Source organism: Platalea leucorodia, assembly GCF_965183815.1.
Source record: "Platalea leucorodia genome assembly, chromosome: 7".
Lineage (NCBI taxonomy): Eukaryota > Metazoa > Chordata > Aves > Pelecaniformes > Threskiornithidae > Platalea > Platalea leucorodia.
In genome coordinates, this window is record NC_138829.1 from 39,516,041 (window position 1) to 39,535,615 (window position 19,575).

Genomic DNA, 19,575 nt, shown 5'->3' on the forward strand with positions numbered 1-19,575 from the left:
CATTATCAATGGTATAATGTTAGTGACTGTGCTGTGCTCAACTATCCACCACACGCCAACTATAAATAAACAGTAGTCTTGAAAGAGGTGATGGTTACAGTGAGCTGCAGGCCTTTGTTCCCAGACTACATCACATCCCACAAAGTCCTTTGATTAAATCCTCCTAACTTTGGCAGACAGGGAAGTGTAAGACAGACTGGCCAAAATGCAATTACATCTCACACTGGCAACACTGTCCTCAAGACATGGAGTGGAATTGAGCAGAGATCTGTAATGCTAAGGGATGAGGATTCCAAGACAGAAGCTGGTGACTTCTTAGCTGCATTAGGATAAACTCGTGCCATTTTGGGTAGACCATGAGGGAGGTCAGGGAAGGAAAGCAGGAATAGCCTGTGATGTAAAGGTGGAGACTATCACTGAAGCTAGTAGAAAAGCAATAACAAAACCTATATTTGACGTGTTTTTTTCCTTGTCAGGGTTTGACTGGAGCCTTCACTTTAAGTGGGAGCAGATTCCTATAGAGCAGAAGATGTCCAGAACAGACCCAACTCAGTCTATAAGGTAGCTGTCTCTGACGGACTGTGTACAGTCCTCCAAATGCCTTTACTAAGCCTTCACCTGTATGACAAGGAGTGCACAGGGACTGCCTTGCTGAGGACAAAGTGCCACAGTGTTCACTTGATGATGACAAACTTTTCATGTTATTTTCTGAATGCATTGAGGTCTATACCCTAATTCTGAGAGTATTAGTTCCTGAACGTTGAAAGAATAGCAATTATGTACTATCATGGGCTTATAGGCATGCCACCTCTACAAGCCACCTCTTCTTCTATGTTTGTTTTTGTGGTCTCACTCAACACACTGAATGCCTCAGAAATCCCTTTGGGGGTTTTTAATTACCTTCATCTTCCAGGTGAAGAATTAAGGAATGAAGCAGCTGAACAGTCACCCAGGGAGTGTAAAGCAGGCCTGGGAGCTGAATCTTGCCTAGTAATTTGGGCACAGAATTATCCTCCCCTCCTAAATACGCATGTCTGTGGACAAAACAGACTCTGTTGGCTGGAACAGTTATTGCCAGCCTTGCTGCTGTGTACATGGTTCTGAGGAGTGTAGAATGTGACAAATCGTGATATAAAAAGTCACAGTGCTTGTCTGTATAGGCAGAGGGCTCCCTGTTTGTAACATAAAAGTATCATTCGATTCCTCTGTGTAATTTGTGAGCCTCTGTTTTGTACTCCAGAAACAACTAGCTTGCTAACAGCAAAGCAGTACATTCAGCAAAGTGTCTCACACCATGTCTACTTGGTGAACACAGTCATCAGACAGTGCCCCTGTCATTCCTTTACACTGTGCATATTTGTATAAATGCAAAAGACACGGAATTACTCATGTAGTGCTTGCAGGACCATCTAACAAAGGCAGGAGGATGATCTAGTGAGGGGGATCTCAGAAGCCTGTTGCAGGTTCATGTCTCAGCTCTACTATTTTTCTCTTTTAAATGAGATGCGATTTGTCAGGCCTGGACAAATTGTCCCCCCTCTAAAATGAAGATGATTGTGGTACATACACCTGTGATTATTTTGTGTGGGCTTGTGTTTTCTTTTCCAGAACCCCTGTCATAGCAGGAGGCATCTTTGTGATTGACAAGTCCTGGTTTAACCACCTGGGAAAATATGACACTCAAATGGACATCTGGGGAGGAGAAAATTTTGGTAAGTTTAGGGTGTTTCAGGGGAATGACACACTACCATGCAGAACCACTTCCCAGTCTTCATCACCTACCAGAACTCTCCTTTTGAGAGATCTGATCTGCACGTCGATGTAAGGCTAGGGACATGGTCAGGTAATCCGCATGTCGGTCAGAATTGCATCGCTGTCAGCTCTGTGCAAAGTGAATGGAGGCTTGTTGTGATCAGGGCTATCACTCTCTTACAGGCATGTGCACTATTATACAGGTACTTCCACAGTACAAGTAAGAAACAAGAACCTCCTGATACTTAAATTCTTGCTTGTTTTTGAAGAATATTCCCCCAGTCCTTCACATGACAGTCTGTGTTGCCCCAGCTCTGAAGTGGACAGTCACTCCTACGCTCCCTTCCAATACCTGTTTCTCTTTCCCAGATAAGTCTGAGTTGCTCTCCCAGCTTGATAGGTCAGAAGGATGTTTTTCCTAATAAAACAAGCCTCTTTGTAAGTGGAATTTGGGTACAAATAGATTCAGAATGCAAACGTTTAGAAGCAGACTAGGGCATCACAAACATCTGAGGAATTCAGAGGCCCAGCGTAGTCTGTCCACTCAAGTGCTGTTATCTTACAGGGCATGGTACTGAAACCCATCTCCTTGCACTTAATGGTGGCACAGATATTCCAAGCGTCTCTCTTTGTCCAGTGTGAAGGGATGCTGCAATGTCACCAGGTGTTAGTGACAAAAGGAAGAAGAGTATTGAAAAGAGGTTCACAGAGACCTCAAGTATTTGGGGCATTCATTTAGAAATGATGCAGGTGGAGCTGAAGAGATAAAAGCCTTACTCTTGTTTTGCAGTCAACTTAAATAGACTTTTCTGTAGCTAACGCTGCCAAAACAATTATTCTGTTCCTACAGTTTCCATAAATATCACAGATTTGTAAATAAATCCCTTTAAAGAAGAATTTATATGGTGTTTTCTAGCACCTGGAGGATCAATTAGAAAGAAATAGTCAGGAAGAGGAAACTTTTGTTTCTCTGAACACAGGTGGGAGAGCTGCCTCTTTCTGAAATGCTCTCTGAAACCAGGAAATAATATTTTTGGCTGATAACAGAATATCAAAGTACCACTTTTTTAAAAGAAAGTATCTGACACTGGACGCTTTTAAGACTCAGCTGGACAGGGTGCTGGGCCATCTTGTCTAGACTGTGCTCTTGCCTAGAAGGTTGGACCAGGTGATCCTTGAGGTCCCTTCCAACCTGGTATTCTATGATTCTAATAATGAGTGCTTGTGTTCTCCGTTTTCTGAGATCTTGCTTCAGTTTTATGATACTCATTATATTAAAAAGAGATCTTAAATGGGGCTTGCATTGGGATCTCAGCAGTGCTAGTAGCATCAGCTAAGCACTGTAGGCAGAAGTAACAGGCAGCCTTTACCCAGGCATGAAGATCCCCTCTCCTGTGTCCCTCAGACGACTCTGCATGGCCAAACTCTGCTCCTTGCTGTCACTAGCCCTGCTCCAGCTGCAGAGCCAGCCACTTGGCCATCCTGCCAGCCTCTGAGCTGCTACTGTGTAAAAGCTGCAAACCCCAATGATGGAGAAAGAATATTTCTTCAGGTTTTCGCTTGTCTGCTTCTGCCCACCTGGGAGCCCAGTGTTGTTGTTTCGTGTGTATGTCAGTAGCTTGATGCTAAGCAGGACTCTCTGCTATAAGTGGCAGTAAATTACCTGCACACCCACAGTCCTTCTTGCACTTAGAGCTGATCAAAACCTCCACAGAACTGCTTCATTCTCCTTCAGATTGCTCTTGTAAAGCCTGGCAGTGGCTGGGCCAGGCTATGTGGGAGGGGGCCAGGTGTACAGGGCTTGCTAGTTTTGCCTTGTGTGGTTTCCCTGTAAATTCGTTGTCTCCCATCACTTGTCTCTTATACTGCATCTCCACTCTTCACTTCAGAGGGCAAAGCTAAGTGCACAATGCTCTGTTTAATGGGGCCTGTCCCTGAGCCGCATTGCCGCACCACCACTGTGGTGACGGCAATGGGAACGTATTTTAAAAACAAAACAGACTACTTTTCTTTTTTAAAGCTACTTTTGTTCAGCTCTTCAGCATAATGTGAGGCAACAAATCAACCAGTGGCTTCTACTTCGAGCCTGTTGCTGTTGCATGGCAGAGGGATAGAAACCAAATTGTATTTGACAACAAAAAATATTAATTTTCCTTGAAGTGTTCAGAATGGTTAATTTACCCTCTTAAAAAAATTTTCCGTACTTAATTGAAAATCAGATTTTGTGATCAAGGAAAAATGTTGATAATATTCTGAAACGCTATTTTTACTACAAATTATAATTTTGAGTGGAAAGGAACTGTTTGGATAAGGTCACCATTTGCAGGTGAGGTAGGAGAGTGGTTCTGACTAATGTGGGGGGGTGAGATGGGCCATTCCCTGCCCATGAAGGCCATTTTTAATAAACTTCTTTGAATCTTTTTTCCTGTGAGGAAACAGGATAAGAGAATGTATGGGAAGGGCACAGAGCCAGACAAGCTCTATGCACACAGCAGGTACACAGAAATGATCAGGCAGCAATTACCAGCTGCCTAAATATCCTTCCAGCTGGATGTGAGCTGATAAACCCCTTTTTTTCCACTGTGAGGGGGAAAAGCCACAGTGATTAAGTTGTTTAAAACATATATGGACTAGGTCACCTCCTGGAAAATATACATCAAAAAGTTCTCCTATGCTTTCCATCAGAAGATGGATGAAAGTCCTTAATAAGCTATGTTTGATCTTCATTTTCTCTTTTGTGCCCAAAATCCGCATTCTTTTGCCCCCTCTTTAAAGAATTCTGTCATTTACAAACCTGGACCTGCAGTCTATATCTGTGTGCCTAAGATGTCAATATGGCATGAGGAATCCTCTCTTGGGAAATGGACGTCACTTTAAGTTACATATGTTAGATTGAGAGTTTTGTTTTTGTTATGGGCTGGAGTGAGTCAGAACCTCATTCCAGGAGAGCAAATGCCAGCTGGACACACCACCAGACAGAAACTTATGTCTTGGCCTTTTTTTTGTTTTTAAGGCCCTTCCTATCTTCGAAGCTGGGACTCCCTGTTGAAAAGAGACTGAAAATAATAAGCACTAGGAAGGAGTCAGGGAGAGACAAGAGCTAGTAAGTAACGCCACAAAATACAGTCTAATAAAATGGTTTTTTACTTAGAAGCTAGATTAAATACACCATCTTCCCCCCAAAAAAACACACTGTTTAAACAACCTTTCCCAGGAGCTGGAGAGGAAAGCTATGGAGAAAGCTGAACGTTGGGAAGATGTTAGTGCGTGTACATCCTTTGAAACAGCCATTAGATCTGGATACATAATTTCTTTTTTAATTTCTAAACATCAGAGCCCCATAATTCAGGAATTACTGGAGGGAGATCCCAACTGAGTAAAGTTTTTGAAGTAATCAGTCTACACAACCTGAAGTCCTTTTGGTAAGGACTACCAAACTACCCAGCTAATTTTCATTTTCCTTCTTCTCTTCTCACCGCCACATGAAACACAAGTGGAAAACCCCTCCGGTGTGGCAGTGATTAAACTTGCGAGGACAGACCCGTAAGCTTGAGCGAGGTCACATCTCTTCTGTGATGCAAATAAATGCCTGTACATCAAAGCTCCATGTTCTTCTAATCCTTTAACAAAATGTTGAATTTAGCTTCAGGACCAGGTGGATTTTTTCAAGTAGCAGGGTTCTCTCCGTATTTTTATAGTCACACTATTAGACTGATTTCGGCTCTCAGTAACTCCGCCAGCAGAGGCAACTGGTGACAAACTGTAACTCAGTCATCCACTTTTTTTTTTTTTTAAATTAACAGAGCCAAGCAGAACAAGAACAACAAGGTATTGTAGGATGGATAACATGGAGGTATGAGGGAGAGGACTCTGCTCTAGCCATTGACTCACTTCCGATGCCTTCATCTTGTTCTCTTCTTTCTCCTTGTCTCCTAAACTCCCTTTCTTCCTCACATGATTTGCTCTACACGGTGAATTTTTCTTTTTTCCTTCCATCCATATGCAGGGCTGGAGAGTTACAAAAGTCCAAAACAAGGTTCCTGTGTTCTCAGTCTGTTGCCAAATGCCATCCTGAAGGCCTGACAGCAACCACAAGGACCTGGTGAAAGGGAAAGCCGTCTCACTGAAATGCTCGGGGAACCAAAGAGAGTAGTGGGACTGGAGAAGGCTAGGAAGTCTCTGAGCCACAAGGGTTGCCTCCATTTTAACAAAGAGAGGACAGTTTTTCCACTCTCACCATGGCATTGCTTTTCCTGGTTTTGCTGTTGCAGGCAATACATCTAGAGCAGAGGGGCAAGGTTTTCAGGCACGCTGTTGAAGTTGCCCTTCTTGGAAATGCTGCCAATCTGCCTGCAGCTGTATGACTCTTGGGATCTCTTCCAGAGCTCTCTTTCCGAGTGTGGATGTGCGGTGGCAGCTTGGAGATCGTTCCCTGCAGTCGAGTGGGACACGTGTTCAGGAAGCGCCATCCCTATGACTTCCCTGAGGGCAATGCACTGACTTACATCAAGTAGGTGTTGGGTAGTTCCTGGTAGCAGCCAGGTCACCTTGATGTTGGGCATGTCTAAATAAGCCTGAATTCTTTGTTGTCTTTCTGCCTGATGACAGAGGAGAACAGCTTGTGGCTGAGCATCTGTTCTCAAGGGAAGGATGAGTTGCTGTTTTCTGTGAACAAAACATATTCCTTTCTCTGTATTACTGCGTCTTGTTCTTCCTCAGTCTGCAATGGAGGGGAGGAACGGTACCCCAGAGAGAGACCCTGGCCATTCATGGATACTGCCCTATGACATGTGCCTCTCTATCAGCAGTCCTTAGTCACCTCTGTTGTCTCTGAGCTGCTTTTGAGTCCAGAGATCCTACTGAGCTGTGTGTGCTCTGAGACAAGCCCTAAGGACAACTTCCACTGCAGGACAGATAGGAAGAGAAAAAAGATGAGACAAACTGCTTCACAATGAGAGCCGTTAAGCCCTGGCGCAGGGCCCCAGAGAGGTGGTGAAATCTCCATCCTTGGAGAGTTCGAAACTCAACCAGACAAGACCCTGAACAACATGACCTAACCTGAAGCTAGTCTGCTTTGGGCAGGAGGTTGGACCAGGTGATATCTAGAGGTGCTTTCCAAGCTGGATTATTCCGTGGTGTTATTCTAATCTGGGGAAAGGGATACTGTAAAGCAGGGTGATGGCGATGGTCAGTCCAGGTGTCTCTGCAGAGGGAGCATGTGTGAAAAAATCATGGTAAACTATGGCTGTTAAAATTTTAACTTCTGAACTGAAGCATCCTTGCAAGACTTTGTAGACTTAACACATTCAATCTGCACCCATCTGTACTGTCCACTGTGTTTCATGTTTGGGACTGTCACCGAACTCCCTCCTGACAGACAGGCCTTGGGTCTGCCCACCCAGTGCCTGCTCGCTGGGAGGGCAGGTTCTCCAGCAGCACTCAGCAAAGCATCTCCTCATCCCCATGCAGGAACACCAAGCGCACAGCAGAGGTGTGGATGGATGAATACAAGCAGTACTACTATGAGGCCCGGCCATCTGCCATTGGGAAGTCGTTTGGAAGGTAAGCTGCCCCAAAACCTTGGTAGGAGGGCTCTGGTAAGCCCCTCACTAGGAAGAAATAGTTCTGGATCTTCTCTGGGGCTAAGTGTGGGAAGCAGAGATGCTCTGAATGGCTGGCTTGCCAGGGAGGTTGCAGCTTGAGTGTCTGGCTAACAAGGTTTGCTTCTAATTCACTTTATTTTTCCCCCAGCAACCCTGCATAAATCATTTGTTAGCAGAAGGCCAAAGGGATCTGTAATGAAATTAAAAGGCCAGACATTTTAAGTGGATAGATAGGAATATTTTCTAACACAGCATACAGCTGCTCTGGAAATGTGAGCTATGCAGTCACTAGAGCTTGATCCGAAGTTCCTGTGCGGATGCAGAATCCTGGGGCAAGCATGGCTAGCTGGCAAATGGGGCAGGTTGCACTTGGTGCATTCCCCTCTTTCCTGGTGAGTGAATGGGTGGTTTGCCTCATTTGTAGGGCAGGAGAGAGCATGGCCAATGGTGAGACATTTAGAAACACAATCTGGTTGTGACCGTCTCCAGCACCTGGTGAGCCCACTTCTGTGCAGAATTGTGCTCCTTACAGCACCTTTGCTAAAGCTGTCTCCAGGCCACGTGGGATTTGCTGTTATGGGCTTAAGCATTCTTTGTGACCCAGAAATCAGTGATGGACACCAAAACCTGGGATGCGGGGAGAGACATGGATATATTGCTAATGTGTTTTAGGGCCAAAGCCTGCAGTTCTTATTCACACAGACTTCGTAGTGGCTTTACTGGCAGCATTGGCTGAATAAGAGCTGGAGCAGAGCTGTAGGATTTGATTTCAGGCAATTTCTTGACTGGTAGTAACAGCCCCATGAACCTGCATTAAATCTATATTTTAGAACTCAAATGCCTCTGACACCATCACTGTCAACTGGGCCTAAAATGGACCCTCCTTCCCCACAATTTTGATATGAATATAGGATCTAAGTACGTTCTCCTGAGGTATAGGCAGTGCAGTGGCCTCTGTGGGCTGAGTACGACAAGGAGCATGGGTACAGTTGAAAGTCCTTCCCAACAGACAAATGGAGTGGTATAGCTTGAAGAGGAGAGTCCCTCGTGTCACTGCTCAGTAGGACTGCTTGAAGGAAGTCCCTTTCTTCAGCCAGCTAAAGCCAAGCAAATCAGCAGTGGGAGGACTGCTGCAGCAGACAGTTACCCGGATGCTGAGTTAATTGCCCCTTATACTCCTCCCCTTTCCCAAAACTGCCTAAGAACAAATAATTATGTTCTTTAGGTCTGAAACCCAACCTGAGCCTCAAGCTGCTGCCATGTTCCCTCACCTCTAGCACACACAGATTAACCATTTGTATATACCTCAGCACCACCACTTTATAGGCCTTTTCAGGAGCTGATGGTTGTGCAAGTTTCATGGTATGCCTCTGCAGGGACACCCAGAGGCAGAAATGCTTTCATGGCCCTACAGTAGTTTTTCTGCAATGTATTATTTAACACTGTAGGACCTGAGGCCTGCACTCGTTCTGAGCCAAAGGAAGTGCAAGAATTGCTCTCTGAAGGTGTTTATGTCTTCCTTTTCTATTTTGTGCTACTTGCCTCTCTCCTCCTTTTCACCTCAGGTCACTGCTAGTGCTCTGAACCCAGCAACAGCTAGGTGGGAGAATGACTAAGGGGGAAAAGTCATATAGTCTTCCTCAAACCTCCTGGCCAATCTTCATTGTTCCCCTCCTGTTTACTGCCTTATCCTCAACAACCTGCCTTTGTTTCCAGCGTTACAGACCGAGTGGAGCAGCGACGCAAACTGAACTGTAAATCCTTCCAGTGGTATCTGGAGAACGTCTACCCTGAGCTCAAGTGAGTCAGTTCTCCTCTTGTAGAATCTCTGAAGAATCTGGGAGGTGGGTCACAACAAGAAGCCGAGCCTTGGCAGCAGCAGGCAAAAGAAATAGTTATGCTTGGAAAAGGTTTTTCCTCTGTTCTTCTTTTTGGTGAGAAACCTCCTGTGATTTCCTGGCTCGTATCATCACAACAACTCTGCAAAAAGTTTGTTTCTCCTGCCTCTGGGAGCCCTCTGCTCTGCCCCACACAGCTGTCCCTCAGAGATGTGCAACAGTGGTGTTTGCAGAGGTGCAGGGTGTAGACAAGTGCCAGAGCACTACATCCCTCCCCGTTAAGGCTTGGTCTCTGCCTGTTGGATGCTCTGCCTGGAGGTAGTTGAGCCAAATAATAGAGCTGGACAGCCTCAGTGCAGAGGTACGGGTGGTTCAGAGAAAGCCCTGGTGAATGCCAGAACCAGCTATGCCTGTGGCTTCCCCTGCCCCGGGTCAGGATGCAGTAGTGCTGTGGTGTTGCTCTGCTGGGAGGCAGCCTGGGTAGAGCTGTGTTGTTAGCACTTGCTAGCTAACACACCCTGGCAACACATCTTTACATCTCAGTCAAGCAAAGTCTGTAGCTAACATGGGTCGAGGCAAAAACATCTGGCCATAGTCTGGCCTTCACAGATCTTTCCTGTATTGCTAGCAATGAGACAGTGAATATGTGCTAGCACTGGGGGGAAGACTCTGGAAAAGGGGGAGGATAAAGGGGGAGATAAATCAGTGTGGATATGGCTTTTCACTGGCAATGGCCTCTTTCAGAAGAGACATGACACTGAACTGCTTGGGTGCACTTAAAGCACCTTATGCCTTCTGAAACAAAAGCGTACCAGCCCTCTGACCAAGTTCTCCATTGACTTTTGTCTCTTCTAGGCATTTCCAGTGGATAGCTAGCATGATATTGTTAATTTTCTATCAAATAAAGGGTTCTGTGTTTCAGTAAGGGGCCAGTTATGCCCTTCTAAATGTGCGTGCGCTTTGGACATTTCTGTGTACGAAGTGCCATACAAGTGTCATTTTACTTTAAGGGTTCCTGAAAAGGAGCTTATTCCAGGAATAATTAAACAAGGAGGAAACTGCCTGGAGTCTCGGGCACAGGATACCACAGGGAATACTTTGGCTGGCATGGGAATCTGTAAAGGAACAGTGAACAATCCACCTGTCACTCAGGTAAGGCAGGCTTCAGTTTGGTGCTTTGCTCCTGCTTCTGCCCTTTTTATTACCGGCGAATGAGAAGGCATCTCTGGCCTTGGTGGGTTTGTACAGAGGTGAATGAAGGAAGAATTTGGCCCTGTTAATTAATGATTTTAGCATTAAGCAGAAAAAGAAGCGGTGCCCATCTCTTAGAGCTCTGTTGGCTCAACAGACCCAGCAGTCAGGTAGAGAGTGGGAAGGTTTTCATCACTCGAAGGCAACAGGTAGCGCTTGAATGCTCAGGGGTGTGACTAGTCTGTGCAGTAGGCCTGTAACCAGGGTTCGAGTCATGTAGCTGTTCCCATTCCGGCCGTTGCTTGGGTGTGCTCTGCTTCATCATCCACCCACGAGAAACAGTCCTGGGGTGTGCTTGGCTAGTACCCTGGCACGTGGGTAAGAGATTTTCCCAGGATCAGAAATGTTCCTTGGTCTGCCAGTTCAGCTGTAGCTGCAGATGGCTTGAATTGTGCTGTTTTACAGATGCATTTCAGCATAAAGCCCAAATAGAGTTTAAATAGCCAAGACCCCAGCTGCAGTAATTTGGTGCAGCTCTCCTAACTGCAGTGGAGCTGTGCTGGTTTATAGCAGCTGAGGATCTGCACTCAGCCTCTTCTTTTGGTGACCGAAAGCAGCAGGAAATCAGCTTGAGAAAGTTAAGGGTCACAGTAGGATATTTTATGCCAGAAAATACATACTCACATCTGTTAACTGTTGGAAACCAGTTTGCAGCCAGCGTTCAACATGCCATTTAACCTGACTCATTGTTCCATGTCATTACCATTTGAAATCTCTGAAACTTACTGCTTTTTGTATTTCATCCTTGGCGAAAGTATAATAATAATAGTTGATTGGGTCAGGTATTGGCGTAGTGAGAGGAGGGAAAAATGAAGTGGCTTGTGTTTTATGTGTGGTGGTGATACATGTTAGCCCATGGATATGCTTGCATGTGTTTTGCTTCACTTGACAATCTATAGGTCCCAGATACCTGTTACAGAACATGTCTGCTATGTAAAATATGCAGAAGCAGTTGCCTGTATGTAAATCAGGGGTTGGTGTCCTCCCTGCTTTGTAGGCCTAAATCTGTAAAGCTGCAGAGCAGGGAGTTGTATGGGATGCAAGGTTAATCAGACAGCTCAGATGGTCAGGGGAGCCAGATGCAGGCTTTCAAATAGTCATGATGCAGCAAGCCTGAGCATAAACTTCTGATCAGGTGAAGACTGCTGCCATAGTCTTCCCAGGGAGCCTTTGGTAAGAGTTGAACAAAGGATACAGGCTTTTGAAATACCTGATAGAAAAACTCTTTCTCCCTCATCTGATCACCATTATGATCCTAATGGAACCTTTCTTTTTCTTATGCCAAAGGAGTGGGTATTCAGTGACCCTCTAATTAGACAGCAGGACAAGTGTCTTTCCATTACCTCCTTCTCTACTGGCTCTCAAATCACACTGGAAGCCTGCAATCAAAAAGACGGCAGACAGGTAGGTAACTGCGCACCTGTTTTTAATCCCTCCATCGCCACATACCAGTGTACCTACATCAGTGCAGCCTGCAGGGGCAAACCTAGTACTATCAAAGCGTATAAAAGTCCCTTCCATCTTCTGCATCTCCCTCTCTGGTGTGTTTCATAAGCTCAGATGTATGAGATTGCCTACAACCAAAGTGGGGAGCATAGACCACACTAGTGTGTGGGTATCTATCTGCTCTGCCCGGGCCCTCGGCAGCGTGGTTAGCTCCAGCTCGGTAGCACTCCAGCCTCGCTCCTTGGATACATTTATGTTCAGCCAGGTTGGTGCATGGATGGAGCACAGCATCAACGAGGGGCAGATAAGCAGCAAATGCTTTGAGATACCCAAGGGAAGGGTGGTGTATGCTATCATTTGTTTACTTATTTAGAAGTGAGAGAACTGTGTTCTTTGTGCTGTCTTTGGACATGTGAACAGACCTTTAAAACTGAGTGTGGGCAACTCATTTGAGAAATACCAACTGACATAAAGCACCGTATGTTCCACCCAAACTGCTCCCTGAGGAAAAATACGCAGCAGGAGTGTTCCCAACAAAATGCAGTGTTCCCAGAAAAATGCAGCTCTGTGAGTCTTATGCTGTTTCCAAGATGTGCGTCCCTGATCTGTCAGGACACATAAGTCATTTTGCCCTACAGCAGAAGGTAAGAGAGAGCCTCTGCAATGGCCAGGGTGCCCTTACAGAGATGTGATGGGCCTTTTTATCAGAACTGGGCAAAACACAACAGGTGACAGCGCAGTGCTGGCAGACAGCGGACTGAGCTTGTTTCATCTCTGGCTCCTGTGCTTCCCTCTGCACCAATACAGAACACATTTTCTGTCATCTAAGGCTATGCTGGCACTGTGTTTTCTGACACATCTATTATTTTGATAGCCCAAACGTAGGAGATGGCTCAGCTTCCTACCAGTCCTCAGCAGCATCCTCTTTTGTCAGTACTTTTTAATGCTATATGAATCTCTGAATTTAGTTCTTCGTGAAAGAAAGCACTGAAATCCAGTCTTGCCCATTTATGGGAAGCCTGTGTAGACTTTCCTCTGGAGGGCTGGTTAATGCAGAAATGTCTTGAAGAGTTGCCACCGTGAATACACTGGGAAAACTCTGAGTTTGGATCAGCCTTGCAAGGATATTCCAGGTGGGCTGTGCTTGCCTGCTCCTTTTTCTTGTTGGTGATCACTCACCCCCTTGCTGTGTAATTAGGTCACTTAGCTTCCCTTTAGGTGCCTTGCAGCATTTTGCTCCCTGGCAGCAGAGAGGACTAGCAGCTGCCAAAATCAGCTGTCTTTCCCCGCCTCCGCTGTCATGGAAGGACAAGGGTCCCCTGAAGGGGGGTGGAGTGTGAGCCCGATTAGTCAGAAGAGATTAATCCACACTAACACAAGCAGGCTCATTCTGCTGCTGGAATAGGATTTATTGAGCCCTGATGTGTTGATTATATACAGGCTCATTATAAAGACATGCACACACACTTAAGGATGTGAGCTGTTGTTTTCCATTACCTTATGTGAACAAACTGCACTTAAATCAAGGACTTGACCTAGCAGATGATTTAGCCAACTGACTGTAAGTGAGGATTTTGTTTAAGCATTTCAAATAATTAGAGACTGATTTGAATCACAGCTGCCATTCCAAACCACCTTGCAGCTGAAGGGATGAGGTGGGAGAAGTGCATTTGAATTTTTAATCTAATTTGGGTTGCAATGCTCGGAAATGTTGGGGGTTTTTTGGAAGTCCCAAACTCCCATTTCAGATTTCTACTTATAAAGCCAGTTCTACTTGCAATGCTCAAGTTTGTTGTGTTCTTGGGGAATGTTGTTATGGTCCCTTTCTTCCATAAACACAACAGTAATTGTTGTTAATACTGACATTGGATTTTAATCAGCTTGAAGTCAGTCATCTTTGCAAACTATCCCATTCTCTGTCCTCCAGTTGTTTTCTAGAGAGGCCACCTGCATCTAATGCAATGTTTTCTGCTTACTTTGGGAACTGACTCTTTCTCTGCTGGGTCCTAGCTAGAATGGAAAGTGAAGCTGACGACTTTTATGGGGGTGATCTGAGAGTGTTATGTCTGGGCTGACAAGGCACGTTTCTGGCTATGGAGAGCCAAGACAGAGAGGGAGTCTTGTTCTTCCTGGGTTGGCAGCTTGCAGAACCCCCTGCCTAGGATGTCACCTAAGCCCAGCTCCTGATATCTGGGAGGTTGAGTTTCAAGGAAGCTGCTTGTAGAAACGTTAAATTGCAAAATGAAATAGCAAAACTGGAGGGAACAAACTCCCTCAGTTGCCCTACAACTTGCCTGTCTCCTCATGGGTACTCACAGCCCAAAGTGTGAGTGCTGGGGGGAGAGGAGTGTTTTCAAACTACACATGGGTGTAGCTACTCCTCAGTTCAAGTGGACTTCTCAGAAAGTCAGAGGGGCTGAGTGGGAGTGGAGGAAGGGAAGCTGAGCTACTTCAGAGAGGTGGAGGTGGCAAGCAAGAGCCCCGAGTGGGTGGTCTGAGTGGAAGGGGGTGAGCCTGGGCAACGTGCATCACACATACAATATCTTAAGAGGAGATGGCAGCATGATGAAAGCCCAGCTTTGAACATCTCTGGTGTCACTGTCATCAGAGGTCTATGGTGGAAGATGTTTAGACTTTTCTGGATCTAGACTTCATGTCTATGTCTGAGTGATGCAAAAGCAAGATTTCTGACAAAAGATGGGGCACGTGATGGCTTCATTTTTTAGTGTCACCAGAGCAGATTGGTTCGATCCTTATGACAGCACCATACATCTCCTAAAGTTGCTTTCTGTTTTCAAACATGCTGAATCTGTGCCCATGCTACACAGCTGTTGTGCATTAAGCATGTCCACAGGGCAGATAATTTTGTTGTTATTTTTGAGTGCTAACAACAGTCCATCTAACATATATGTAATAGTCTCGTGGAAGCTTTACAGTATTATGAGCTGTATCTAGCGTATTACTTCAAAATAAGTCTAGAACTTTGCAAGTAGGAGGGTACGAGACAATGGTCAAAATTTAGATGGTTTTTGGTTCTGTCAGACTATTCTCCCTTGGTTGAAAGGAACCAGGAACAAAATGTATTTGGCACCATGATCCCATTGATCGTTCAAAAGCAACAGCTGGCACTGCTAGCAGAAGACCAGCCAAGAGCTATTCTGCATAATCAGAACTAGATTTCAAACCAGATGGATGTTATCCATAATGTTATTTGGAGAATAGCATTTTTTAGTTGAATGCACAAGAAATTATTGCCTTTAGCTTTGGTTTTGGCTCTGACTGATGGTGGGAGTGGCGTTTTAATTTGTATTACAGTGAGGACAAATAGAAGGCAAAGTGAGAGTCAGACACTAAAACAAGAGAATGAAAATGAGAAACACTGGCACGGTATTTCCCAACAGAACAAGAAGCATGCTGAGAAATCCTATTAAACAGTCATATTTCATTAAAATGTGCTGAAGGAATGTGACCCCATCCTGAAAATGAGGACACTAAGTTTTCTGGTGAGACAAACAGTATTTGAAGTCCTGTGTGCCTTTGGACGTGATTGGGAATTTTTTCCCACCTTGCTTCTCAGTGTATCATATTAACCGAAGTGCAGACAAATGTTACTTTATTATATAGACTACTGGAAAAGAGAAGGAGTGAAAACCTGTCTATTCTGGAGGCACCTGACTTTTGATTGCCCTGGAAAATTACACTGCTGTAAACACTTTCAGCTCTTGTATATGTTGGGTAGAAGGGGACTGGCTATTTCTGACTTGTCTCTTAGTAATTGCACATGGAGTGCTTCTATCCAGCCACCTCGAAGTACTTTACAATGATAGAAAATAAGGATGGAGAGAGAGCTTTACAAAAGAGTGGGGAAATTTTTGGTTGACATTGGGGAAGAGGACCAAGACATAATATTTCAAAGAAAATATGGATTCCTATTTTTCCATCTCCACTCCAAACCTGCTGTGACCAGTAAACTGTATTATCTCCATCTGCACAAGAAAGCAAGACCAAGGAAAATTTTCAAGTCAAAATTTTTCAGATTGTGCAATGCTTATATCTTCCAAAAGCTTTCCTTCCAAGTCATAATGTCTGGGTGTAGGAGGGGACTCCCTGTAATGTTTGGCTGAGTATGCAGGAGGTGTCTGCTCTGTTTGTTTGTTTTTCCTACAGATGGGCATAATCGTTGTCATTTAAATGTTAGCTGTCCAGGCTGCCCTTGTGGTCTGTGGAGAAAGCTGGGCCCTCCCAGAAGGTGCTTGTACCTTGGACCCCTCCATAAGTATGTCACCAGGTGGCTAGTTTAGACTAAGTTGCCCAGCTCTGAGGTGGCTGACGGTGGGAGATGAGCATCCAATCTCCTGTTCCCACCCATTCCTACTGCCCACCTCCCTCAAGGGTCTGAGATATGATGTGTCCCTACAGGGTAAGGTGTTGGGCTGTCCTTGGTAATCCTGTGATCTGGCAGTCAGGCAGGGGGGTCTTGTGAAAGGCTCAGGTGAAGTCAGGGGAGTTGCTCTGGTATCTCACGGAGGGCAGCAAAGCACAGTTTCTGACCAGAAAGGGTAGAATCCATCATTCTGAAAATACCACTTCCATGTGAGATGAGCAGCCCTACTTTGGCTTTTACTGTCAGTATACTTTATAATAGCTCCATGCATGGCACCTCCCTGCAGCCCGAATGAGCCTTATATTTAACTCTGTCCCCTTTTCAGCATTTCTCCTTTCCCTTCCCCATCCTTGTCCCACTTTCTGTTGAACACAGGGATCCGGGGTGACTTGAAATGCTGGGCTTTCCAGTGGTGTGATTCACTGAGAAGCTGATTGATTTGATGTAGTTTGTTAGCAGCAGAAAATGTGCTCTGGTGAGTGCTTGCTGGTGTCCTGCTGTGTCTGTTGCTGTAGACTCTCCCTACAGACATCACAGTGGGTACCTGCTCAGCATGGAGAGATGACACAGCAGCGGGTCTCTGATCTGGAGGAATAACATGAGCGAACCTACCAGTGATGCTAGTTTTCTCCTGAACAGCTAGGGGGGAGGAGAAAACCAGTGTTTCTTGGTAGTTGCCCTTGTCCTCCATCTCAAATCTCGTAACAGCATGCTCCTTTACAGCAGGGTCTTCTGGTGAGCTATGGGGTGTGTGGGAGAGACGGCTGGCGGGCGTTCTCTAGCACATGCACAGAGGAAGGCAGAGGAGGAGGCTGGGAATTCACAAGTACAGAGAGGCAGGGGGAGGGTGGAGGGCAAGGAAGAGTTTCCCTTTTCACAGTAGGTGTGCTTTGGAGAAGGTCTAGAGGCTCTTCACTGAGGTGTCTGTGACCCTGGGAGACAGTGGTGGGGAGGCCGTTGTGCAGAGGTTGCACCAGCTAGGTACAGTGTGCTGCTTTCCAGGGGAGAAGACCTCCTGCTTTCCACTCCATCATTACAGCTGCTGCTTTATGGTATTAACTCTTCCTTGGCTGTTTGCAGGGAGACTTCTGCCAGATGAGAGCCAGATGGCTCTGGGACCTGTGTAGGCATTGGGTTGCAGCAGCTGGTGAGGGCATTGCAGTGCACAGACTGCATTGTATCTTCCTCTCCATCATCACTACATTCCTCTGCCCCCTTGCCTATTAAAACCAGCTTCTTCCTGCTGCACAAACAGCTCTCCCTCAGTGGTATCCTGTCAGTCAGGGCTAGCAGTGCTGGCAAAGTGATCCTGCCTCTGGTATTTAGTCTTGAAGGAATATGCGATACAGGAGCAACAGATTACTCTGGGCTTTGCAACTGCCCTGCCCTCCAAGAAACATAACCAGCACACAGATTTGGAGGAGAGCTGCCAGCAATATGTGAACATAACTGGATGTCTTAAACCACACAGCACGTGGCCATCTGTTTGCTGGGTTACCCAAGAATTAAAGTGTTGGTAGGATATTGCAAGAATTTTTTTATTCTCTTTGCATATCATTTCTACAACAGTCTTGAGGTCCATCAGTGCTGTCAAGTTGTTTCTTTTCCTTCATCAGTCTCATGGGTTAGCCAAAACATCCTCATAGTATTCCTAAGCTGTTTAGTGACTGACCACCCAGACCCTAATTCTAACTGGGTCATCTGTGTGACTGAAAAGAGTGATGGGAAAATCCCCGGAGCCTGGAGCACTCACTCCAGTAACCTGCTGATCTCAGCTGTGCCCCACTGGAGGGAAATGGCACAGCCTCACCTGGGAGATTCCAAGTCCACAGACTTGTTTCTACTTTTTTTTCTTTCCACTATCAGCCACAGTGACCCCAGTTCTTTCCAGCAGGGATGGAAGGTACAGCACTTTCCCAGCAGAATTTGCAATTCAAGGTTAGGACATATGTTTTGTTTCCTGGAGAGCAGCACAACCAGAGTGGACCTTCAGGAAAGAGTTGCATGTGGGACCTTGTGGATATGCTCTGAGGGGAGCAGACCCAGAGGACAGCACTACAGAAAGCAGAGCAATGTACTGAGAAGTTGTCAAATGGGCACTTATAAACTGAAATGTTGGCAGGATGGATAAGATTACGAAGAAGAGCCAGCTGAGAAGCATGCAGAGCTATGAAGAGCTTTCAGTGCAGTGCTGATAAAAATCTTGAATTTGATGAGAGGAGAGATGAGGGGACATGAAAGAGAGATAGATACGATCTAGTCAAGCAGCAAGAAGTGTGATTTTTGCTTTCTGTGGATGGATTGCTTCCCATGTTGAGAGAGCTTTCAATGCTTTGCTTTCTATGGATTGGAAAGAAACCATAGAAGTGTTTCAGATTTTGACAGGTATCTGAATGCCTAGACATGCAGGACAAAGAATGGCAGGGAAATTGTGAATATAATATGCTTTTGAAAATGCCACTTGTTGCTGATTTTTGTGTTGTTTGCCTTCTAGATGCTTCTGAATATCTGGCCCTATAATTCAGCTAAACTCAAACTCCAGGTATCATTAATACAGGAAACTAGTGCTTTGGAGATGCTGCCCATACCTGGATTTTCAGTCTCCCCAGTTGTTGGGGTTTACTTGAGGTTTATGCTCAACCTTTCTCCTCCGGCTTGGAGGCACAGTTCCCTGGTGAAATGGAAGTAACAGCATGTTTCTTCTCTGTCTTCTCACAGAAATGGAAGATGAAAGGCAGTTTCATTCAACACTTTGTCAGTGGTCTCTGCCTGGAAAACCAGACTGGGAGAGTGGTGACCAACCCTTGCCAAGCAGATGTACCTGGCCAACAGTGGGAGCTGCTACAAGCAACATGATGGTAGCACAGAGATCTCCTTGTTTCTTTGTGCATGAGACTTTGGGAACAGAGGGAGATTGGGAAGGGAGGAATGGTTTTGTATGTCTGACCCTAAATGTTTTCATTGTGCCCATCTGCAAGCCACCATTTCAGCTGAGCACTTGGTGTTTTTGAGCTTTTCAGAGATGAAGCTGGGGGTGAGAGAGGGATGAGGAGAGTTGTTGAAATCTTCCCATCTGTTGTCTTAAGTTCTCCTTTGTAGCTGTTGTCTGTGCACAGCTGCACCCAGAGAGCGGCAAGGACCCAGCCCAATACTCAGAGTGACTAGAACTGCCTTGCAGCTCTCCCCATCCGTTCCTTCCTCTGCATCCAGAGTCCATGACCTTCAGTCCAATGTCTTAAACGATGCTTATACAAACATCGGTAGCTCTTTAGCTTCCCTGGCTTTTCACTCTAACATCGTG

At 45.6% G+C, this 19,575-nt stretch overlaps 1 protein-coding gene across 1 annotated transcript in view; it reads left to right on the forward strand.

Moving 5' to 3' along the window:
- The window catches only part of GALNT16 (polypeptide N-acetylgalactosaminyltransferase 16), a gene marked incomplete at both ends in the record, with an annotated part of 74,673 nt that extends 55,543 nt beyond the window's left edge, over positions 1-19,130 (forward strand). Inside the window, 8 exons of the mRNA XM_082317728.1 lie at positions 477-561; positions 1,609-1,712; positions 6,136-6,262; positions 7,222-7,314; positions 9,072-9,155; positions 10,204-10,345; positions 11,732-11,848; positions 18,993-19,130. Of these exons, the coding sequence (XP_082173854.1) occupies positions 477-561; positions 1,609-1,712; positions 6,136-6,262; positions 7,222-7,314; positions 9,072-9,155; positions 10,204-10,345; positions 11,732-11,848; positions 18,993-19,130 (890 nt within the window). The remainder of the gene's footprint in view (positions 1-476; positions 562-1,608; positions 1,713-6,135; positions 6,263-7,221; positions 7,315-9,071; positions 9,156-10,203; positions 10,346-11,731; positions 11,849-18,992) is intronic.
- Positions 19,131-19,575: the final 445 nt, after the last annotated feature.